This window comes from Watersipora subatra, chromosome 4, assembly GCF_963576615.1.
Source record: "Watersipora subatra chromosome 4, tzWatSuba1.1, whole genome shotgun sequence".
In the NCBI taxonomy this organism is placed as follows: domain Eukaryota; kingdom Metazoa; phylum Bryozoa; class Gymnolaemata; order Cheilostomatida; family Watersiporidae; genus Watersipora; species Watersipora subatra.
In genome coordinates this window covers 37,919,881-37,945,275 of record NC_088711.1, presented here as the reverse complement: position 1 = coordinate 37,945,275, position 25,395 = coordinate 37,919,881, and the positions used below count along the sequence as shown (strand labels likewise).

Here is a 25,395-nt window from a genome sequence, read left to right as displayed (position 1 = left end):
ATGTTATCCAACAGTATATTAGTGCAGCACTAGATTTAAATATTAAAATTATTAATGTTGCCATTCGAGAAAAATCTGTAATTATTTTTTCGCAATATGAAGCGATAATTATCATTAAAATCATGTATATAATAATAATATTCGTTCTATCACTCTCAAGCTAAAACTATTACTACTAGCTAGCTTGGCACATAAGAGCTGGCTAGTGGCGGTGCTTACTTGCTGGGAGGTTTGATTCTGTTGAGGATCTTCTTCAGATAGAGCGTCAGGCCCAGGGCTGATACTCACCCCTGAAAGGCCCATTAGGTTCGGCCCAAAATCACGTTTAAGGGGGGGTTTTCAGACCATGGGGCACTGTCAGTGAATTTGCTACTTTAGGGGGTGTTTCCACAAGCAAGCCAGTAAAAGAGCCCATGCTCATTAAAGTTTTATTCAGCCAAAGTAATACCAAGAAATTGCACTGAAATTCCAATCTTCATTTTAAAGCAGATTGCTGCTTGCTTGCTAACAGAAAAAGAAGGGAAAAGAGACAGTCGACACTGCATCATCTTAGCAACCCTTTAGCAATATATTCAGAATGAACGATATGATATTTATTTCATTGATATTCATTATGTTTTTCTTTGTAAATGAAAATGATGATCTGATGGTTGTTTAGAATCAGTTTTATTAACCCTTTTGCAGGCATAGCGACATTTTGTCATTTTGCGATACTGACGTTAGTGGGCAGAGCAACTATTATGTCGCCACACGAATGGTTTATATAAATTGATTTATGGTTAGCTAATTGCCTTTTTTTGTTTAATTTTTTTACCAATAGTAAACTACAATATGTTTGTCTCTGTTAGCAACACAAAATAAGCCGTTTGCAGAAAAAAAATGATCGTTTTTGCAATACTAAACAAACGAAAAATCCGAAATAAAAACGTATTTAAATAAAATTGAAAATTTAGTTTGTAGCCTTTTTTCTCTATTAATGCATGAATCATATTGGATGTTTAGCGGGGCGTGGAACCTGGGCGCCCTCTAGGGAACTCCCAGTGTTTAAGGGGTGTATTTCAAATTGATCAACCAGGTGATTGGGGGGTACAATATCCAAATTCAAATTGACCAACCAGGAGATTGGGGGTACAATATCCACGTCTGGGCCTATCCAGGTGGGTGATTTTTTCAGAGTATCAGCCCTGGGGCGTCAGGCTCGAAACGCCAGGGTCTTAACTCTTCAGAATTTGACATTTTTTACGATCGCAACTTGGACATGCACGCTTATGTAAAATGTCGGACGGAATGGCCAAGCTGAAACTGCAAAGTAGCGAGCATCTATATTTGATACGGGGTCTTAGGTAAAACCCGAAGTGTTTGTCATAAACTATCGCTACGATAAGTTTGAAATTGAGCTTTGTATTGGCCTTTCAATTCACGCGAGAACATCACGTGACAAGACAATAACCAAACGGCGCGGATACGTCATCGAAATCAAGAGATTCCAATATACGGCGGCTTTTTTTTTTGAGCTTTTAAGAGCTTTTAATCACATTTCCACATATTTGGCACCTACCACACAACAAAGTAAGACATGGCGAATCTTTTGATACCAAATAACTGTAATGTGAATTTTGTTGCAAGTCAACCTTTAAGCTCATTACCATTACTGAATATATACCAATTGTATTATGGATCTTGAAAACTACATGAAAACCTTTCGCTAAAGTTTTACACATATATAAAACGGTATAATCATTACAACCTTCCATAGCTCAGCAACTAAAGTGTGACAGAAGCCAAGTAAACCATAAAAATTTGCCATACTTTAGATAGGTATATTCATGTGACAATTTAATAATCACTTAGCATACATGAATGTCAACAGTTACATTATTTTCATAAGTAAGGTTTGATATAACCTGAGATATTAGTAAATATCATGGACTACTAATACGCGCCTAAATGTAACTGCTACCGCACTAAAGTTTTTGGTCATATGTATATCTAACCAGTTACCTTGCTATACAATGTATAATAAGGTGTACTATATACCATATACATGTATATAGTATAGTATAATATACATGATACATGTTTAATCAACAGAAGGCAGATGCCGTCGAAAATATCCTGATCAATTTTCAAAATCTAATATTGGTCATGGGCAGTAGCAATTTTAATCTCTAGCAAGACCAGCCAGCGCTGAAAATAAATATAATAACATAGGATTTTGGCCATTTGGCGGTGCAGATTATAGCGAGGCAAACTAACTTTTTCATTTGTTGTGATGCCTTGTACACCACACCTATTGAAGCAAACAATGCCTATCATCGATGTGTGTAGCCACAGCTTTACAGCTGATCAATTCTTTGTATCTTGGAACAGGATGGATTAGCATGCAAACAAAAAAGGTAGAATTTTTCATTTTAGTTGATCTAGAAATATTGAAATAGTGAAAAATTTTATTATAGAACTTTTTGTGAACTATAAACAGCTGCAACAGTGTGTAGCCGGCAGTGTTTGACTGCACTGCAGTGCAGAGGACTATGAGCATAGCCCACAGTGCTTGATTGTACCACAGTGCAGAGGGTTACAAGTGTACAGCCCGTAGTGCTTGACTGTACTACAGTGCAGAGGGCTATGAGTATAGCTCACAGTGCTTGACTGTACCACAGTGTAGAGGGCTACGAGTGTATGGCCCGTAGTGCTTGACTGTACCACAGTGCAGAGGGCTACGAGTGTACGGCCCGTAGTGCTTGACTGTACCACAGTGCAGAGGGCTACGAGTGTATGGCCCATAGTACTTGACTGTACCACAGTGCAGAGGGCTACGAGTGTACGGCCTGTAGTGCTTGACTGTACCACAGTGTAGAGGGCTATGAATATAGCCCACAGTGGTTGACTGTGCCACAGTGCAGAGGGCTACGAGTGTATGGCCCGTAGTACTTGACTGTACCACAGTGCAGAAGGCTACGAGTGTACGGCCCGTAGTGCTTGACTGTACCACAGTGCAGAGGGCTACGAGTGTATGGCCCGTAGTACTTGACTGTACCACAGTGCAGAGGGCTACGAGTGTACGACCCGTAGTGCTTGACTGTACCACAGTGCAGAGGGCTACGAGTGTACGGCCCGTAGTGCTTGACTGTACCACAGTGCAGAGGGCTATGAGTACAGCCCACAGTGTTCGACTGTATGTACCACAGAGCAGAGAGCTAAAAGAAGCACATTTACCATTGATTTTAAGCACAAATTCTGGAATAAAATATTTATTACTTGTTAAAAAATTGTGAAAAATTATTGTTACATCTTAAATGTTGCATATGATTAGCTTACTACAGGCTTGACAAACTGTGCAAAAGAATACTGGTTCAATGTTCAGCTACAGCTTATCTTTTCAGGAAAAGGCAGTGCAAGTTGTCTAACAGTTTTAGAAGACTACTACATCAAGCTAAATGGTAGCTTACAGACACCTGTGATTGGCATTGGTGGGAATGCTTCTTCATTTTAATGGTAAACAATACCTGGAATGATCATCACCACAAAATTGGTGTTGGAATATATAAAATATTTATATTTTACACTATAAAGGAACAATGACGTAAGACAGTCCTTTGATTGGCGTGGCTGGCGTGAATATGTAACTAGTTGCTAATGAATCACCTGGAAAGTTGCCAATCGGGGATGGTTCCCATTCACCACCATAGACAATCAGAGCCCAGCCTAAACGATGGTCTAAACCAGATCGAACAGTCCACACCAGATTGAACCACGAAAGCTTAGCCCGAAAAGTAGAATAACACTGTGAACAAAGGTTATATGAGCCCGCATACCGATAAAGGAACACACTGACTACTAACTAATATCAATTTGCCTCGGCGCAACAGCGCACAATGATTGGCTTGTGTTACATAGCACATAGAGGCAGCGATTAAAACAATCTGGCACTAGAAAGAACCCTGTATGTGACAGTATAAGACATGAAGCTAGAGTATTCTCAGAAAATGTTCTGGTTTGTTGATAGAGGCATATAATCATTTAACTGTTGATAGAGGTATATGATCATATATCTGTTGATAGAGGTATATAATCGTTTAGCTGCTGATAAAGTGTATAATCATATAACTGTTGATAGAGGCGTATGATCATATAACTGCTGATAGAGGTATATGATCGTATAACTGCTGATAGAGGTATATAAAGATATACCTGTTGATAGAGGTATATGATCATACAACTGTTGATAGTTGATAGAGGTATATAATCATTTAACTGTTGATAGAGGTATATAATCATATACCTGTTGATAGAGGTATATGATCATACAACTGTTGATAGACGTATATAATCATATACCTGTTGATAGAGGTATATGATCATACAACTGTTGATAGAGGTATATAATCATTTAACTGTTGATAGAGGTATATGATCATATACCTGTTGATAGAGGTATAAAATCGTTTAGCTGCTGATAAAGTGTATAATCATATAACTGTTGATAGAGGTGTATGATCATATAACTGCTGATAGAGGTATATGATCGTATAACTGCTGATAGAGGTATATAAACATATACCTGTTGATAGAGGTATATGATCATACAACTGTTAATAGTTGATAGAGGTATATAATCATTTAACTGTTGATAGAGGTATATAATCATATACCTGTTGATAGAGGTATATGATCATACAACTGTTGATAGACGTATATAATCATATACCTGTTGATAGAGGTATATGATCATACAACTGTTGATAGAGGTATATAATCATTTAACTGTTGATAGAGGTATATGATCATATACCTGTTGATAGAGGTATATAATCGTTTAGCTGCTGATAAAGTGTATAATCATATAACTGTTGATAGAGGCGTATGATCATATAACTGCTGATAGAGGTATATGATCGTATAACTGCTGATAGAGGTATATAAACATATACCTGTTGATAGAGGTATATGATCATACAACTGTTGATAGTTGATAGAGGTATACAATCATTTAACTGTTGATAGAGGTATATAATCATATACCTGTTGATAGAGGTATATGATCATACAACTGTTGATAGACGTATATAATCATATACCTGTTGATAGAGGTATATGATCATACAACTGTTGATAGAGGTATATAATCATTTAACTGTTGATAGAGGTATATGATCATATACCTGTTGATAAACGTATATAATCACATGAATCTGATAATGTTATAGCTAACGGAAACCTTTGAGCAACAAAGACCAATCATGATATGACTATGAAATAATGCATTTAATTTATCATTTATAAAGGTAATACTTCGATGGTGTCAAGGCTAACCCAATGGAATGCACAAATAAAATATTTATCTCAGGGTGAGTGTCAAATAAAAGTCAGTGGGAATAACTATGCAAGTATGAATGACACCAAACAGCCACGATCTTACCATTCAGTCCCTGTTACCGCAAAGGAATTAATTGTGATCACATTCACAAAGCATTACCATCGTCAAAATATGAGTACGTTTGGTTCAGTATGTTTAAAACATCAATGCTTTTTGTATGAATATGTCTAGAAGCATTAGAAAGAAATAAAAAATCTAGAAATTTAGAAATTACGAAATGAATGAGCTTAATACATGGAAAAAAAACTACATATTATAATACTAGCATTAGATGAAGAACATGCAATCGGTATAGCAGAAAGTAATTCCATAAACTCAAACGCTGAACATGGACATCCCTGATAGAACCGAAAAGTCGTTCTGTTTCCTATACTTGTTACAACAAAATGTAATCAAAGAATTACTCAAGACAACGTCTTGGTGATGACCCCAGCAAATATTTAATGTAGAAGATATGTAGAAGATTGGTAAAATTGTGAACAGAGAGGGCATATAAACCTATATTTCAATCAAAAAAGTTAGGTAAATAAACAGAGTATGCATACCCAGGCTATTTTCATAATGCTTTCTTTAACATTGGCCAATGAAATTATGCATTCAAGTCTAGTTTTTTTTTCAAAATTCTATACATCATGAAAATAACTTCCACAATGGTGGGCATATAGTTTCCAATAACTTTTCAAAACATAAAAGTGTGCTGATAACCATCAAACTTGGCAAATCAGAAAAGTGACCAATGAAATGCAATGTTCCGAACAAACACCAAAATGCTGAACCTAGTGCCAATGACAGTGCATGTATATAACAAACACATGAAAATGCGAGTCAGTATGAAACAACAGCAAACACATCAGTGTATAAATCACTCTTTCAATCAGTTTTATACCAGATTTCACAATTCTATGACATATAAAATATAAGATCTTCACATTGATGGGATGCAAATTAGTTTACACACAAGAGTATATAGGCTCTCCTATAACTGAACCTGATTATCATATCTAACATATCTGTAGCCGGTCCTCATCTAGTGACTTACCGTAAAACTTCTAATTGAAAGCCACCTCTAATTGAAAGCCACCTCTATTTGACCGCCACCTCTATTTCACTATCACTCTGAGAGAAAGGTTGAAAAATAGAGCGCCACCCTCTATTTCACCGCCACTATCTTTGATTTTTATGAACCCACAGTATCAAGCGATCAGTAGAAAAGTGTCCACAAAATCGTATTAATAATGAATCGTTTACATTAATAATAATCGATTCTTTCGTTGTCCAATTCCAAAACTTTTCGCTTTTTTTTTCGTTAAAACTATGAAAGCAACGCCATAGAAATAATTACCGACTGTATAGGGCTAAAAGTAGTTCCTTGTTTAACACGGCCTTAATACTTCAATACTTCAACCTTTGGTTCCAAACTTAAAAACGTTTTGCAAGTTTGGAACCAAAGGTTACGTTTAGCGAGCAAAACTTTCGCATTGCATTTGTGCTAAATCCAACGCGTAAAAGCTTTGCTATGCCAAAAAATTGTTTGGACTCTAATATTGACTAGTTCAGCAGTGCAGAAGAATGGTTGAGGCCAGAAGAGATTGTGGAAGGTATTCGACAACTAGAAGATGTTCGTTCCATCGAAAGCAACAACCAGATCGCAGCTATCCGAAAGCTAGTTTTGGCTGCAAACTGGTGCAAACATATCAATGAGTGCAAATGAGCTTTTATTCAACATTGGTAAATATAAAATAAAAATGTCTTCAAATTTAAAAATTTGAAAAATAAACCACCGGCCTCTATTTGAATGCGGCCTCCAATTGGGCGCCACTATAGAGAAAAGGTTAAAAAATAGAGCGCCATGGCTTTAAATTAGAGGTTTTACGGTATGTACCTTACATACAATCAAAGACAAAGTGTAGCACTAAAATGACAAAGTCATGCTGACCCTTCTATTAGAGATATTTGTTATCTGTTACAATCAGGCCTACAAAATCTGACAGTTTAGTCTTATCGAGATACTGCCTTTGAAAAATGAGAAAAAGGCACTGATATATATTTACCAATTTTGAAAGGTGACATGTTGCATTAAGAGAAGCCCTTGCCAAGGATTAGTGAATTTATCAGCAAGGAATGTGAAAACTTGATGACAGATGTGGGCTAGTAACCGTTTACTAAAAACGAATGTTGAAATGGACAAAGAAGTGAGGCAATCAGGAACATGCACCCACAGTATAATGTCTCAAGCATCCGTAATAAGCTTTTTTCATTCAACGAAGCCCTAAAATATGTGCAAAAATCGCTTTTACTTAGTAGTTACTTTCACAAGGTAACATTAACACAAGATCATTAACACAAGATCATTAACACAAGATCATTAACACAAGATCATTAACACAAGAACATAGCCCGCCTTACTCGCGTTTTCTAAAGCCATTTTTACGGTAGAGCACTTTTAAAGAAGAACCGCTTCACACACAAAAATTAAAACCTGGAAATGTTCGTAAATTTGATAAAACAACTAAATTATTTTTTGTTAAATAAAGCGCTGCGCGAATGTAGTAACTGACACTCGCTGCAAATATTAACTGTAATTGAAATTTGTAATGCTCTAATAGTGTAAGCTTACGGGCTGAAGATCACGATAGCTTTTCATCAAGTCTGACAATCTATCCTTGAAGCCGGGAGCAAAGACTTCTGGATCCAATGCTATGAAACACTGACCCTACAAACATTTCATTACAATTTGACTCACTGCAACATACTTTCAAATATACAAGTAAAAGCAAATCTAGACTAGCTATAAGATGAGAGAGAGATAAATGTATAACATCACAATTAGCCATAGTCCGCAACTACAATTTGATCAATCTAAAGTATTGATCTTGGTAAAACTTCAAGTTGTGATATTTGTCAGTTGGTCTTCGAAACTCACAAGATTGACATTCTTATTTTCCAACCCATGATATATTATTTGGTAAATTGATAAACGCAAAAGTTATAATTGATGGTGTCACATAAACAGTGCGCTACGGTCAACAGCAGCAATAGATGACTCGGTTTGGAGAGCCCACAAATCTTTAACCATATTTATTGCTTTTCGAGCTTGATCTTGAAGGACTGACTTTCTTCCATGAACAATATGTTGTCACCAGGATTGACTTTGCATCGATCTAATTGTGCCCAACTAATTGTATCGATCTAATTGTGTCGATATTGTGGCGCTATGTCAGCCCATGGCAAAGATTTTATTGAAATTTTAATGTATCGACTTTTTTTCAATCCAATTCATTTCAGGAAGAGTGGCTTAAAAGGCTGCTAACTGTAGAATTTAAGAAAAGCCTTTGCGAATAAGTGTTAAGTAAATGAAAGTTTTGAATATGCGTTTGCCTGTTACGATGACTTCAAAATGTTACATCAACTCTCTCTTCATAAGACCACAGCCAATATAGAATAGTGAATAACAAAAAATGCTATTTATGCAAGTATTCTATTGACATGATGAAAAACTTCTATCGATGTGATGAAAAAGAACTATGTGGATAGAATGCAGAAACTAAAAATCAAAGTGGCAATCTCTCAGGCCTGTCATAAGGCCTGCTATCAATTGCTGAAAACACCCAAGCTGAGGACCGTATCATTGGCTACTAAAGATCTACTTGTCATTGATGAAAATCATAAAGACAGCCAGCGAATGCTGTAAGATTTTATTGCAGGCTGTCTACAACACCAACTGCTTGTCATACTGTTATAAGTGCAAGCGTAGAGCTAAGAATTATCTCTATTGCCTAGATTACAGATAAGAGTTCTGAAAAGTGATGACCACCTGGGCGGACAGCAAGAGTGCTATCTGCTTATCGACAGCTGAGCAAAAAACCACCCAGAGTTACTGCAAACAAAAGCTTGTCACAGACAGCTAGGTATTTAAGCTAAAATAGACAAATACGGTTTCTAGTTTCATAGATAACAACCTGTAAACAGCCTTTGAATTTTTATGTGATGAGGTTTAGACTTTCTAGCTTACTCTGATGTAAAAGAACATGAAAAGTATGAAGATTTGACCCTTAAAATGTTTATTCTCCGGATATTTCAACATATGATCAACATTTCAACCCTATCTTAAAAAATTTCAACTACTGCGATCGAACCTTGTTTTATGGAGACACAGTGTTGTTATTACTGTTATAGTTATTGATACCAATATAATGTAATAAAGTTTATTTAATTTTCAGCCAAAAATGCACTAGAGCTAATTAAAAACTAATTAAAAAAACTAATTAAAAATTTGAAGACAAGTAATCAGAACAAAGAGTTAAGGAGATCGTTAATAAATGCAGTCAACACGCTTTGGTGTCAACGCAATGCATTAAGTTTGGTTACATAGGATTTTTCTTACAGATACCTTCCACCTGCCATTACATTTTCTAGGGAATAACAACTTCTACAAAAGATATCTTCAAAACATGGATATGCAGTGATTCTCTCATGAGTAAATGAATTTCTGAAGCCATATCTTAAAAAGACCATGTATTGGCTAAACCTCTTTAATAGCATAACATATGAAGTTGCATCTGGCATCCAATTGTGATATTTTTTGAAAATGTCAGCAGGAAGGAACATAAAAAAGAGATTACATTTTATAGCAGCAGGATTAACGGGTAATTAGCAAGATAATGGAATGCGCAGAATTTATATGGATTAACAATAATCCATGGCAGTTCGAACCAAGAAGCTCACCTGCTGCGAAAAAATATGTGTGCAGATGTTTTTCGCAAAAGACTAAAAAATAGATAAATGCATAGCAGCTGGCTTTGAAATTTGTATGGCCTTGGTAATTGACGCTGTGGCCAACTGCACCTAGCAATGGATCAAGTGGTCATTTTGCGTCAATTAATTTTTTTGTGCGTATGCTACAAAAAAAACTGTATTTTACTGATAAGCAATCTTCCTTCCCAAAAAAACACAGCAACTACGTTTAGGATATACAGATATAGTTTAAAAAGCTAGGAATAATGCTGACAGTGACAGTTTTTGATGAAAATGAATTACACATGTACATGTTTGTGTATTACAGAGCTTAAAAATAATGCATTGTCATCTAAATTCATTTTAAAATATGCATTCCAGATCATGAAAGAAAAATAACAAATGGAGAAAGAAGACACGAACAGTACTGTGAGAACTACAATAGCAATTATAAAGATAATAAAAGTTGTTAGAATTTTTAATGCTTAGAACGAGGATCTTAATTAAACGTATTAGAGTATTAGGTTTATCTGTAAAGTGCATGAGACATGGTAATTAGTAAAGTATTGATGATTGTGGTCATCTTATCGTGTAAATAAGTCTAGTAATATCCTTTGTGTTTTAGTAAAATCACTAGCTATAAATGAAACTACCCTAGCAAGCAATCTATCCATGTAAGTGTTCCTCCACATAGGCCTACACAGTATTATTGTTGGGATGAAATGGGTAAACCAATGATAAACTATTAATCTAAAGAAGAGATATAAAGCATGGTATTTTTCTACATGAAGACTGCTCAAAACATGTTGGGCTCACAGTGCTGATACTACTGCTGATACCACAGCTAGAAGGTGTAAATCAACAAATCTTGCATTCAAAAAGCACATATGATTTAGTGCTGTAGTCCAAATACATTGTAGCTAGAGCATTGGAAAAAGGCATTGGTTTTTAGTAATAAAACCGAAATATGTGGCCACTTATGAGCTTGCATGCCATTTTCTAGCCTCAATTATACCTTCAATGCCTGGTCAGATGGTGTACACATTTCGACCAACGCAAAAAATATTTTTTGAAGCTGCAACTATACTTGCTTTAATACATTAGCACTTAAGGCTTAGAATTTTTCTGTTAAATGAGCAATAATTATACATTCATGCATGTATGTATGTATATATGCATGTATGTATATATGCAGGTTGTATGTATATATGTGCCTGTATGTCTAAATGCAAGTAGGTATGTATGTATGTCATGCGCTAGTAGACTTGCAAAACTTTCACAGAACAGCCCTGATGTTTAGCCAGATGTTTTAAAGCCTGGACTACTGCAATGTCTCGACTGCAAGCAACTTTTTTAAACAGAGCTAATGTGGCTACTTTCATAATTCATGTTGTAGGTACAGACTTGGTTTTTTTCTTTCAAAAACCGAAATAAAGCTTGACAATGTTTAAATCTTTAGTCAAAGGGAGACAAATCCAATGGTCAAGCAGGTTTAGAAGTCTTTATTACAGCAGGTTTACCCCAAAGACAAAATTATTTAGTTTGTCGGTCATTTCGGTGTAAATGTTCTGTGTAACTTAACCCTTTGAACCCTAACGGCCGATTTTCCGGCATTGCGTAGAGTGTGTCAAAAACCCTAAAGGCTGGAATTACGGCATTCACGTGGCTGTTTACAAAGTCTGTTTCGAAGTAACAGCGTAAACCAATCGAATTAATTCTTGTATAGGATGTTAGACCAAAAGTTTCACTTCCATTTGTAACAGTTTTTATATATCTTGATTAACTTCCTTTGTTATAATAAAAAGTTTATTAGAACGATATCGCAAGCAAATCGATACGACTCGTTATAAATTATTGTGACGCAAAAGATGAGTTTTAGTATACTAACTATAATTTTTCAATATATTTCAAGTCATGAAATTATGATTAACATGTGCTCGATGGATATGACATTACTGTAAATGTTTTCACAAGTTTTCTAAAATTGTACGAACTTTTATAATTTCAGCCTGAATAATGGTGAAATACTGTTTTTTTCTGTTTGATGAAATTTGCTGTGAGTTGCCCAACTATTTACTAGTGTTTTACCAAATGTCATTGTATTATGAGCACATTTAGATATACATGTATTTAATTGAAGTTTAAAAACTTCGGATCGCTGGACAAATTGCCCAGGGTTACTGACTCATTGACGAGAATGGCCAGGGTTCAAAGGGTTAAGAGAAGCCATTGTACTTTGAGTAAGCAAGTTTTTGGAGGTAAAGCTGGTGATTTTCTGTGCAACTTCTATAATAACAAATGAACAGGCATAAATAATGGAGTGATAAATAAGTCAGGGGTACACAAGTTTGGCATGAAAATCCTGACTGTGACTTGTACCTGTCGTATAAACTGATTTCCTTCCCTTGTTCAAGTCGGTTAGCTGGGCTATTTTAGTTGGTGCAAGAGGGAGGTACAACATAAGTCATGGTATTCGATTGTATAATTTTTGTATAAAATTGTATAATTTTTGTTGTGCTTTCACTCGTGTCAACTCACCATATAATTTAAAGCTAGATTGGAAGTTGATTAAGTACTAAATCATTGTGAGTGTAAAACGTTGATAATTGAATTAAACGAATATCCCAGAAAGCAGTGAATTTAGTGACATTGAAAAAACAAGGTATTTTACCAGAAGAGCAATCTTATGATAACGATTTTAATGGTGAGGGCTGGGATTTTTGATCGATCTTTTACTGTGTAAGATTATCATCAAATTACTATGTTATGAATAAATACCTATACAGACAGCATTTAAAAGTGAATAAAATTAATTCCTAGACCAGTTTTTCAAAGAAAAACTGTTGTAAATTGGATCATATTCCCGTACAAATATACTGTAATGCATTAATTCGCTCAACCGCCTAAAAATTCGGGGATAACTTTTTGAAAGGTGCTCAGTGCAGAAAAATACACAGATATAAACCAGTGAATTAAATCAAAATGCATTAAACCAGTAGAGAAGCAATCAGAGAAAAAATTGATTGCCGCTTCAATTTAGAGATCGATGAATAGAAGTGTGAGTTTGCCAGTACAGGCGACGGATGGAGTAAAAGTGGTGATGTAGATATCCAGTGTAGCTTACTCTTAGACTAAGAAAAGTTCAAACTATGACTATTTGTTTTTATTATTTTCATCCTTTAGAACTTTTTACATAACTTTTTCGATTTCCATGAGCTCCCTCCTTTTTGCTTATGAAATTGCAGTCTCTTGAGAAGTTTCGAACATGGTATGTTGAAAACTACTTCCTGTATAGAATTAAATATATGCTCGACTATTTCATCATATACTGGAAAATTAATTCTTTAAGACAAACTCATGTAGAAATTAGACTGTGTGTTATGCTCATCTATAAATCTCCATTCTCCATATATATATACTTCTCAAAGTATGTCTGTCTGTCATTCCGGCTATAGCGCACGCTGATTATTTCACCGATGCTGATACGCGTTACGATGCCCCTGTTAAGAAATATTTTTCGTAAGATTCAATTAATATATCTGGAGTCAAGGCCAATTCTTCTGACGCGGACAATTATATCGTCTCCGTGGGAAAGTCTCCACATTATCTCTCTGTTCAGTCAGACAAAGACAGTACCATATCTCATTTTTACATGTGTACCGGTATCGAGAGGTACCAGTATCGTTGTATTCAAAGCGCTGATGGATAGCTTTCTGGTGGAACAGTAACCTTTTTTAAACACACACTTCTATGCAAGAACTGTTATTATTAATTCAACATATTCAGGATTTGTATTTTGTTTTCTCAGTTCGTATTAATTGTATCATTACAGAATCATCTTCTATTGTAATCGTAGCAAAAACAAACTTAATTTAGCTATTACTTGCTAATTATTTCACATTTACATCTAAACCTTTCTATAGTTTTATTTCTTTAAATTTATTTGACCTGCATGAAACATTTTCCTCATGATATAAAATTTAAGTTGTTTGACAGTTTGAAAACCTTTACAGCTGCTTTCATTTTCTCTCTTAATTTATTTCAATTACACAAAAAACTTTTCTCATGATATGTAGTTTGAAAGTTAGAATGACAAATGTTGTTATATGTTAAATACAAATCAATTTTCTGACCAAAGACTTATTTATTACCTGGGCAACGCCGGGTAGCACAGCTAGTATACTCATAATTTCAGTTTGCAATGGCTTCCTCGAATCTAAATTCACTAGAATTCATATCATAAAAATGTCATTGCAATGCAAATCTTGGTGAAGAGTGGATTGGTAAACTTGAAATTTAGTGTCTAACCTTCAAACTACCCACACAAATTGTGATATTTAATTGAAATTTCAATCATCTAGCTTTAACTGAAAGCAACTGTTTTCGCTTCATTTGCTTTTTTGCAAAATGTTAAGTGGTGGTAGAACTCTTTGATTATGTTCTAGAATGAAATTATAAGAGGCTTCTCACTATTGTACCAAACTACTAACGTATTTTACACTAAAATGTGCAATTTCTCGTGAACTCAAAAACTGAAGCATGCTGGAAAAACAATGAGCAAGTAAATGGTAAATCCACTGACATTGATGCTACAGCAAGAACTTACGAATTTGAGTGTATCAGTAGCGCTTGGTATTCAAACTTGCTTCCTGTCATGATTGGCTAACTCATTGTGAGAGAAGAGATTTTATAACGTTGATCTTTTTTAATCAATCAATTGTGACTTTTAATTGATAAAAAAGCCTGGTTGCTCTAAAACAACATAGCGCAATTTAAAAAAAACTGTTTTAATGTCTAAGTACAATATCACGCCTAGCTGGTTTCACTAAAGATGTTACCCAGTTTAGGATATACAAGTAGAAAGTTATAAGATTGTAAAAAGTTTAGTTTATGGAGTGATACATCTAGAGTTCATCCTCGTATTCCGAGCTAGCATTCGTCAACAAAAACTAAAGCTTAAACAAAGCTTGGCATTGTACATAAAAACCTAAGTTTATCAAAAAAATTGTTAGACGAGCAAGTTTGCTTTAAGAACACAATAATATTTATAAGTCTAAGCGCTATTTGAGCTATTTGTTTGATAAAAGCAAATTAAGCTACCCTGTCATAAACTACCATTGAGTTTGAGACTTTATTTTTTTTAACTTCATGAAAGTTTAAAAAATAATGAGCATTTTACATTTCTATTAAAAGTAAGCTTTATGACTGAAATAGAATTTTTAAAACTGAAAAAAATTACAAATCTTTCTAAAACTTTCTGAGATAATTGAGGCCAGTATTTGCCATATTGATTTGCATAGAGGCCCCAAACCATCGAAATCCTACATTGACTGAGTCTTGACAAAAACCAATGCTTTACAAACAATTTTATATGCAAACTCACAATTTGATTTTAAAGCTTGCTTCTACACCTACAATTTAGTCCAAGTGTCTCTAATGACCAATTCGATTGTTGAAGCTGTGGTTTCATACTAGGAATGCATTTATAGACAGGTCTTTTTTAGTTACTAGCAGTAAATAAAACTTCCCTTTCACATGTTTTTTCTTTAGAAAAGTTTTGCAATCATTAAATCCAACATCTACTAGGATATTAGCTGACTGAGTACTGAAAACGTTTTGATAGGCTATTATTAAAACCAAAAAAGTCAGCTTACATACATCTAGATCTAGTGTAACATGGGTGAAATGACATAACTTTTCAGATTACACAATATCCCTGATTTTACATTTAGCCATACACAGCTATAAAAACTGAGACAACACTAAACCAAGTTAATTTCAGCAAACTATAACTTAATTTAAAATTTAGTTTTAACGTTAAATAGAATGCAGTAGACGCTCCTATAACAAACATATACCTCGTATAGAGTACATTTCACATAACGCAAAGAACTTATGAAAGGTATTTGCTTCATACTACGTAAAACACTTCATATAACTTAAAGTGTGAAGTCAGTGCCAGTTATCAAATTTGATTTCAATAACGGCATCTCGTGGTTAGCCTTAAACATATCGCTATCTCTCTTGCCACACATGAGAGAAAGAAAAAATGACTTATAGGGTTATCTCTATTATACATGCTAGTACAGGCAGTCTAGTTCGCAGTTAAAATTATCAGATGTGTCAATAAAGCACAGATAATAGGTAGCTGCGCGATTACTCGGTGTATGTATTAGAGTGTCGAACTACCGATCTGTATGCAAACGAGTTGGACTATTGTCGAAAGCTATCTTTTATTTTGAACATCAGCTAGCTGGAACATTTTTGACCCATAATAGACGCAGCTATAATTATTATAGCCCAGTTATATTTTTGTTTTAATTCATTTTAGACATATAAAACATAGTTATTATTTTCTTTTTGCAAAATAGATAGACCTTGCTGCCTAAAATGAAAAAAACTCAAAGTATTATTGAGATGTGCGTTCTCCATAATTCATGGTAAAATTATTGCAATCATCAACAATGAACCGAGTCAATGATAAGAAAAAGGAGAAAAGCTGTTGATATAAAATGATAATACTACAGTTATGGTACAGTCATTAAATCAAAACGCTGAGTCTAGTCTTTTTTTATTTTGTCTCAGTTTCATTTTGTTTTTAAAGTTTTTCATAGACCAATCAAAGACGCTTGAGAAACTGTTTGTGACTGATTAATTTTGTTGACAGTTTCAGTTGTCTAATGAGAATCATTTACGCATCATCAACTGAGTACCATTTCAACTAGTGCTGGGCACGAGTACTTCTTGGCGGGTTTAGACTCGCCCCCTTCTGTTCGGGTTTTTCGAGTATCGGGTAGCTAGTAGTGCTAGGCTCGGGTATTTCTTTGCCTACGGGTTTTTCGAATATCGGGTTTGTTGATATGGATTGTATGTTTAAATTTTCTAAACAGACATCTTCAAATTTACAAAGCAATTATATTTCTTTTCAATTTATTTATCATTTTTCAGTTTTTATCGACTGACATTCGTACTCGCAGCGTTAACAGGCGGATTGTTAAACAGCCAAGATAGTCTGGGGCCACAGGGTATTTTCGTGTCAACAGATGGCAGAAGATAGGGTCTATGGTAGCTTAATACTTAAGCATGTTCTCTGTACCTCTCTGAATTTTTGTAGATGGTGCTCTGAATCTCATAAAAACTTTACATTATCGGGTTTATCCGTTAGTAAGGCTTGTTGGCTTAGTAAAACTTGGTTATAATGAATTATGTAATCCATAATAGCTAGCTGCGGTAATCAATTTAAACAGAGTTATTAAATTTTCACCGCTACTACCAACGCTGATGGCAGTTTCTAACAAGGCGATAGCGGAAACAGACTAAGGACCTATGTGTTATCGGTGAAAGTGAACACGAGCCGTATTAAAAAAGGCATAGATTTGTTTACGAAGCCGATTTGGCTAATTGCGCAAATAAACGTTGATGATGTATTTCTACTGACGTTTTAATAACAAGTAATCACTGCTTGACTACAAAATCTCTGGTAGGTATGGTAAATATGATATGAGATGCTTTATTCTATCTATTAAATTAAAGACTCGTTATAACCCATTGTCGTGCCTCCTTAGCAAAAATGACATAGAAATGCCCTGTGGCCCCAGACTGAGAGCGCAGGGCGCAATAGACCAAGTTTTTGTTCACAGTACCCGACGGATCCGTGTACCAAAACCCGAACTCGAAAGTCAAAACCCGAACCCGAAAGACCAGAATACCTGAAATCTCTATTACCCGATACTCGAGAGAAGATAAACCCGCAAGTTCAACGAGTATTACTACCCGTGCCCAGCACTAATTTCAACTGTATTACATCGGGTGATACTGTAATTTTCCATAAAAACATAAACAAGCGTTAATTTATAAATATAAAATAAACTATTAAAATACATAATCTTTACTATAATACGAGAAGTGTCTGTCTGTTTGTCTGAAGCCACGGTGAAGACAATAAAATCTTTCACTTTGGTTTCTCAATTAGCATGTTGCAGAGAGTGCATCTGTATTTTACTAAAGCTGTGTGATCCCTCCCTAAAGCAAGTTTAATCTTTCGTGGCTTGTTCAATATCCGCAGTTCAGACATGCATGAAAGGGGCCAAATCAAGAGCATCAATGGTTAAAAGGAATAAAGCAAGCTATTAGCCTTTTGCCTCTTAGATTAACAAGTGGATTCGACAAACAATCATTACTGGGCCGGCTTGTCATTTTTCAAAGGCTACATAGGTGAAGGCTAGTAATAACAACCAAAAGACATCCTCACAGCATTTTCCCAACCATCGAAAAGACAAATGAGCAAGGTAGTCTAGATCGATGGTTTCACAAAAAGCGACAGAATAAACAAAATATTTTCAATAATAGGCTGCAGGTGTTTTCAATCCAACTGGCTCACAACGCATGAACTTAGTTGGATTATTGATGCTGTTTCACAGCTCTTCTGTTTTTTCAGTCAGCGATGGTCCTATTGAGCATGATGAGTGAGAGATCACTGGATACATATTCGCACATGACTAGAAGCAGAAACTATCAAAATTAGACAATTACCAGATTGGCAAAGCCATCCGTCTCGGTCCAGGTTCTGACATTTTTGGCATAGGAGGCACCGGCAAGTATACCGCAAAGCACCTCAACCATCATGGCCAATCCCGAACCCTTGTATCCACCTGCAATAGATTATCAGCTGTTCAGATCAGTGTGCAAAAAACTGTGTCACCATGCAATAATGAGAAAACCACGATAAGGTAAAAAATAAGTTTGGTGAGCTAAAAGGAGATCTTGTGCAAAAGAAAGAAACACCACCCATACCAGGAAGTCGGTATGCCGTACCAGTGGTAATAACGTGATACATGAGAGAACTGTTTCTAGTGAATGGATAGATAATGCATCACGTAGCCTCTTTTAGGACCATTTCACTAGACACATATATATGACTGGCCAACAGAATGCTTCCATAGTTAAAACAGTTATACAGTCCATACAGTTAATTGGTTTGTACTTTTTCGAGTAAAACCAATCGATCAACATGCTTGCCTGTGAGCATAGGGCAGATTAATGACAAATGTGGATAATTACCATGATAGTTATGCGGCTCAGGAACATGTGAATGGCAAAATTTTAGTAACCACACAATTTTTCTTCTTCGAGGCTTTTGTAGGATCCTGTTAAAGATAGTTTCTCGTTTGGATATTAAAACAGGCTTCCAGTAATCGTTTTAGTGTTCAAATTTACCATAAAACATTTGGAACAGTTGCTTAACAAAAATCGGATGATTGTCAACTCATCTACCAATCTCCACCACGGACAACCTTACAGGTTAAAGCCGCCAGCCTTCTTACTTGTATTTTCAGGCCCACCAAGTGGCTGTAGACCGCCGCTATCCAAGATCTCGCCGGCATTTGTGGAGGAAGCACCACTAGCGTCAGTTCCCCAACCAATCGGGACATCTTTTTCAGTGCGGCGGGCAACTTCGACCTACACAAGCGAAAGGATCTGCAACTTAAGCTCGTCAAAAGAAGCCTACTCACTCAGTGGTACCTGTGATTTCATGACACAGTTGTATTTTTTATAGCAAAAGTTTTTTGCACAAACATTCAAAATCAGCTTAAAAATGAGGACGATGATGGATTAATGACAATTTTCCTGCAGAAAAAAGCTTTATTAACCATATTTTAGATAATATATTATTTGTAAAAATATTAGTCATTAAGATTACTCCATTGTTAGGTAACATACCATCTAACATTGTTAGGTAACATACCATCTAACATTGTTAGGTAACATACCATCTAACATTGTTAGGTAACATACCATCTAACATTGTTAGGTAACATACCATCTAATGCCTTGAAACTTGGTGTTACTGCCCAAACGTACCAAGAAATGATTATAAAACTTGGACATTTAAGCTCTAGTTTTTGGAAGGAGTTAAGACTTGAAAAATACAAAAAAATATTTGAATATAACCATGCCTTTTTGTGATTACTGCTTTAAAGGTTGACTTGAAACCAAATTCACATTACGGTTAATTGATATCAAAAGGTTCCTCATCTCTTACTCTGCTGTGTTGTAGGTGCTAAATATGTAGAAATGTGATTACAAGCTCTTAAAAGCTCAAAAATGAACTGTCACCACAAAAATGGCCGTAGGTTGGAATCCCTAATTTTGATGACATATTCAACTCGATGTGGTTATTGTTTTAACACGTGCTGCTATCATGTGAAATGAAAGGCCGATAAAAGGCTCAATATAAAATGCCTCCAGTTCTACCGGAAAGTCCTTATCAAATATAGATGCTACTTCACAGTTTCGTTTCAACTTGGTCTAATCATCTAGTCATAATCTGATCACGTGACCCATATTTCCTGCCTCCCCCCCACTAAACTGCGAGAACAATTTCTGCAGCATTTTTCGACCATTACAGGTGACCAACAGGCTCCTCATGTTTCTCAGAGAATGATATGTAGCCCCTCGAGCTAAATTAAAAAAGTAAACTGATTTTTAGGCTAGGTTTTGAGATATCAGTGCTCATAGTGACAGCATAATAATGATAATGAAATAGACGCGTAAAGAAAATAGACATGGTTTTATTGAATGAGTAAAGTTTATTTGTGAAAATATTTCGACGATTGAGATTGCATAAAAGTGTAAACAGAAGCCATCGTGTTCAACTACATCCCATTTGAGCCATTTTGGACAGGGATTCCAATCCACGGCGTTTTTGTGATGGGTGCGATTAACTGTTCATTTTTTAGCTTTTAGGAGCTTGTCATCACATTTCCACATATTTTGCGCCTACGACACAACAGAGTAAGACACAGTGAATCTTTTGATACCAAATAACCGTAATGTAAACTGTGTTTCAAGTCGGCCTTTACGAAAAAACTTGTCTATTTGCGAGAAAGGCTTGAGGGAAAGTTACTAAAAACCCAGTGACAGCTAAAAAATGAAAGCTAGATGCTATAATGCTGAATTATCTTCTGTAAACAGGACAAAGTCATTATACAAAATTACTATCACAAATTTTGCCACACAAACACTTTATCAAAACACCTGAAATTACAATGTAGTTTTGTAAAACTCAGTCTAAAATCTTTTGAGCAGTTCATACGACATTATTAAAAGTAAGAAGGACCTTTGAATTGTCGTTGTTTTTGGATATCTTTGAAATAACAGAACCTTTGCTAACCCATACCATGATTATACTAGTGACATTCTATAAAGAATAATCAAATGATAAAATAATATGTTATGATGCAGCAGGATGCTTAGCAATGTAAATCTATTTGTTATTCATTAAATGATGAGACCTGGCACTGGCATCAGATTTGCATGAGAGTAGGAGTAAACATGCCTATTATGTCTGGAAGTGGGAAGGTTAAACTGAGGCCATCCGAGGACACTTGCTCAACAAAAAGTGCTGTTTCAAAGATTGCTTTATCTTGCACAAGAATCTGTTCATAATAACGGTTAAAAAGAGTTTCGCCCAATATAGACATGACTTCACTTTCATTTGACCCTGACTGAAGGTGACACATTCCTTTTGAGCATCTTATCGACAAGCTGACCGAATCATCTGATTATAGGCTGGCTTATAAATAGTTCTAGCTCCTAACAGCATTCATTTAGACAGTTTTTCCGACTACGCAATTTCTCAATGAGTTATACGCAACGGAAACGATAACTGAGAGTTTTGCGGTAATAAGATTATAGGCTCGAGTGTCACAAATGCCATATAATTAATAAATCATTGAGATTGATACAAATACAATATATGGAATTATGAGAAATGATTTTAGTAAATCGATACTAAACGGTATATGTTTATGGGCAAACAATCAACATCCAAGCAACATATGAGTGTGTGAGCTAGCAGATGCCAGCAGAGTTAAGCCATCTGGGGAGCAGATTATAACGATAAATGAATGAACCACCAATCAGAATATGTATCATATTAACCGCATTTAATCAATTAGCATAATTTACACACTGGCCAGCAAATGTGATGTCCCAGATTGGGAATTCGGTTCCTTGTATGAATCTCATAGCAGAGTTAAAAATTTAAAGATCAGTGATTAGAGATTGACGCATATAGAAACGACATCGATTCCCCCTTAAAACACTAAAATGGTTTATAGCCAATGGTGAAACCCTTCTTGTACACATATGAGTTTTGTAGTTTGGGTTCCCATTTTTGGCATCGAGGCTCAACTGATAAAGATGAGTTTTGTATTTTCAATACAATAAATGCTGAGTGCCTATGAAACTGAACAACCTATGATGTCTGTGAGAACAATCGTTGCAAGTCCACAGTGACAGCCACACAAGAATGACTTTTTGACAGACAATAAAACAATATCATTCTTAGACAGACCAAATGAATGTCTACTGTTGAAATCTTGACCAAGTAAAAGCTAAGAATAACAAACAAGATTCTCACCTCGGTCAGTATTGTTTTGCCTGATGTTTATTGAGACAGCCAAAAACAAGAACTCTGTTCATGTTGGTTGATAAGATGGACAAACAAAACAGGCAATATATAGCATATCCAATGTCGAATCCTAGGTGAAAGGTGAAAGACCCATGTGTCAGAGACAACCACTATTAAAGAACACTTTATGACAAGAGCAATAAATACATAATAAAACAGTATTCAACTTTTGCAGAAGGATAGTTGAGTTTGTTTTCTAGTGGATGAGCAGATGCAAAACAATTCCGATTTTCTTTCCAAGAACTGGTAGGTCGGTTCCAGTTCTAGTGGTAATTGTCTAAGGATTAAGTTTTTATAGAGGAAGTGGTACAGACATTCATCACTATAGAGAACCATGCAATAACGAAGTATTCATGATTTTAGTGCTTGTCCATAACTATGAACAAAATTGGTATTCTGAAATGCTTCATGTTTATATATCCACTAGATTAGATATAGTACATATATCTAATATATAGTACTATAGGCTGTATTAGATATATGTACTATATCTAATATTTTCAGTTATTACGATTGAAAATTAGTATGACAACAATATGCAATATTTATAACAAATAGTCCATAAGTTTTAAAGCATCATAAAAATTTTGTATCTTGTTTTGCCCAATCAAAATGTAATCAATTGCAATAAAACTGCAGATTAAAATCACAACTTTAATATATATATATATATATCATATAATCAGTGGCTGCTGTTTAAGACAGTAAAATTGTTAACGTATTCATAGAATTTAGGAGAAAAGAAGTTCAGCAGTTTTAAACTTCTGATATGAATGTCTCTTGACAGGTTCACCTCAAATGAGTGATATTCAAAGTAAAACACTGCTGCAACTGATTTTCTCCAGTAGAAGACAATTTAAATGACCTGAAATAGACTTCGGCTTGCACTGTTGGCAGTTCTGGAACTGCCAGCAATTTAATCTGAAGCTTACTTGTTACCTGAATATCGTCAAGCAAAATTTACATTTACAATCTCGAGTGTAAACCAAGTACAATACTTATCACAACATTATTTAAAAAGGTAAGTACAACATGACACTTGGCAAGCGCTGGCAAGTCTAATTTTATCTGTGAAATTGTTTTTGCAGCAAAATATCAGACAAACTGATGCTTTTTTGAAATACTGATAGACAGATGAACATGCCTTGACAAATTAATTTAAGTTAGCTTAGGAACAGGCTTCTCCTTTATTTAATTAATAAATCCAGAGCATAATACCTATATAATTAATAAGACCAACGCATTAAAACTTAACTAAAAAGTCGGGAGCTTTTGAAAACTTTGACTGATTTGGAGAAAGTCAAAAAGACAATATTAGAACAGTTAAGTTATAACTAGCAACATAAAACATTGTTTTTCGTTTTGTTTTGGCAATATAACATGATAAAATCAATTATTTCTGAGATCTCCTCTATATACATATATTAAAACTATACCATATTAGAGCAATTATTCCCATAATAAGCTGTAATTTGTTTAATTGATTCCATAGGCAGAATACCTACCGATATTGAAAAGTACTTTGCGTGTAGAGCTCAATACTTGCATTTGATGTCATGTGTTAGAAAATTCATATGTTAAGGCAACCATATGTAGAGATTTGACCACGTATTGACAAAAATATAAATTGCATGATTTCCGTTGACTTCAGGGTCAATAAAGTATTGATAATATTCAACCACTAACAAAGAAAGGTGAATCCAGTTAAAAATCTTAGGCAAACTTTAGTCAACTGTCTCTCAAAATAGTTGTACCAAATAATGGCAGTAAAGGGATGCTTGCGCAATGAGAACATGCTGTGTACAACTCACTACTTTGTAGTACCTACATGTCAAAAACAAAAAGTTTTCTATTACTGTTGAAAAAACCTAAAGACAGCTATAGAAATGTTAATCAATAAAAATTATTCTTAGTTTATTTATAAGAAATTCTCCTACAATTGCTTGTATAAATTATTTTTAAGTTTTCAAATCAACGCCAGCGATGACGATATCCAGATATGCTATAAAATTGTATGCTGCTGTGTGGTTTATTCATTTACAGTGTAAGTCATATCCAAATATTCCACACACATTCAAACTAATTACTTTATACCGACCACTTCAAGTTGTTTCCTCATGGCGTGGAGAAGACAATAACTAAAATGATGCTATGACAGAGTATTTTGCTCAAGCATCTGATTCAAATTTCATCATTTCAAACTTCTGATTGTAAAAAGCTCCGTGTGAAGAGAAGATAAAAGGGTAAAGCTCTTGTGAAATAGGGTTTGTAAAAACCTGCTTAAAAGTTATGTAACCAAAAGAGTACCAAAAGATGTCGGAAACTGATTCAAAGCCAATGCCATCTGGTGATAAAACATCTGAAAATGGTAGATTGATTAGCTGAAATCATGTGGTAATTGCCATGTGGCTGCTAATTCCTACAGACGCAGGTGACAGCAATTTAGTTTTTATTAATTGAATTTCCCCACGACCCACTGTGATAAATGCAGTAGCTGTGCTGTTGTGTGGTGTGCGATGATGTTGGGTCTTGACAGCCTCTGCCTTGGATTCCATTTGTTGAATCTATATGTATATGCCGGTGTACAATAACCCTCTATAAACGATGCCATATTTACATGTATATGACAGTATGACTGTGTAAATGTACACAGTCATATACATGTAAATAACCCTCTATAAATCATGTCATATTCTAATACCTGAGAAAGTACACGGATGTAAATATGCTAAAGCTCATGTTACTATCAACTCAAAAAAGCACATTACTGAATGAGAAGAAAGCATTGTATTTTTCGTTGAAAGCGAAC

At 35.1% G+C, this 25,395-nt stretch overlaps 1 protein-coding gene across 3 annotated transcripts in view; it reads right to left on the bottom strand.

Annotated features, from left to right (window-relative positions):
* LOC137392965 (uncharacterized oxidoreductase YjmC-like) overlaps positions 1–25,395 on the bottom strand; it is an 84,845-nt gene that overhangs the window by 38,857 nt on the left and 20,593 nt on the right. For all 3 annotated transcript variants that reach the window (XM_068079339.1, XM_068079341.1, XM_068079340.1), the window contains exons 6-8: positions 19,435–19,570; positions 18,644–18,762; positions 7,995–8,090 (exon numbers count right to left, since the gene is read on the bottom strand). In XM_068079339.1, coding sequence (XP_067935440.1) covers positions 7,995–8,090; positions 18,644–18,762; positions 19,435–19,570 — 351 coding nt within the window. The remainder of the gene's footprint in view (positions 1–7,994; positions 8,091–18,643; positions 18,763–19,434; positions 19,571–25,395) is intronic.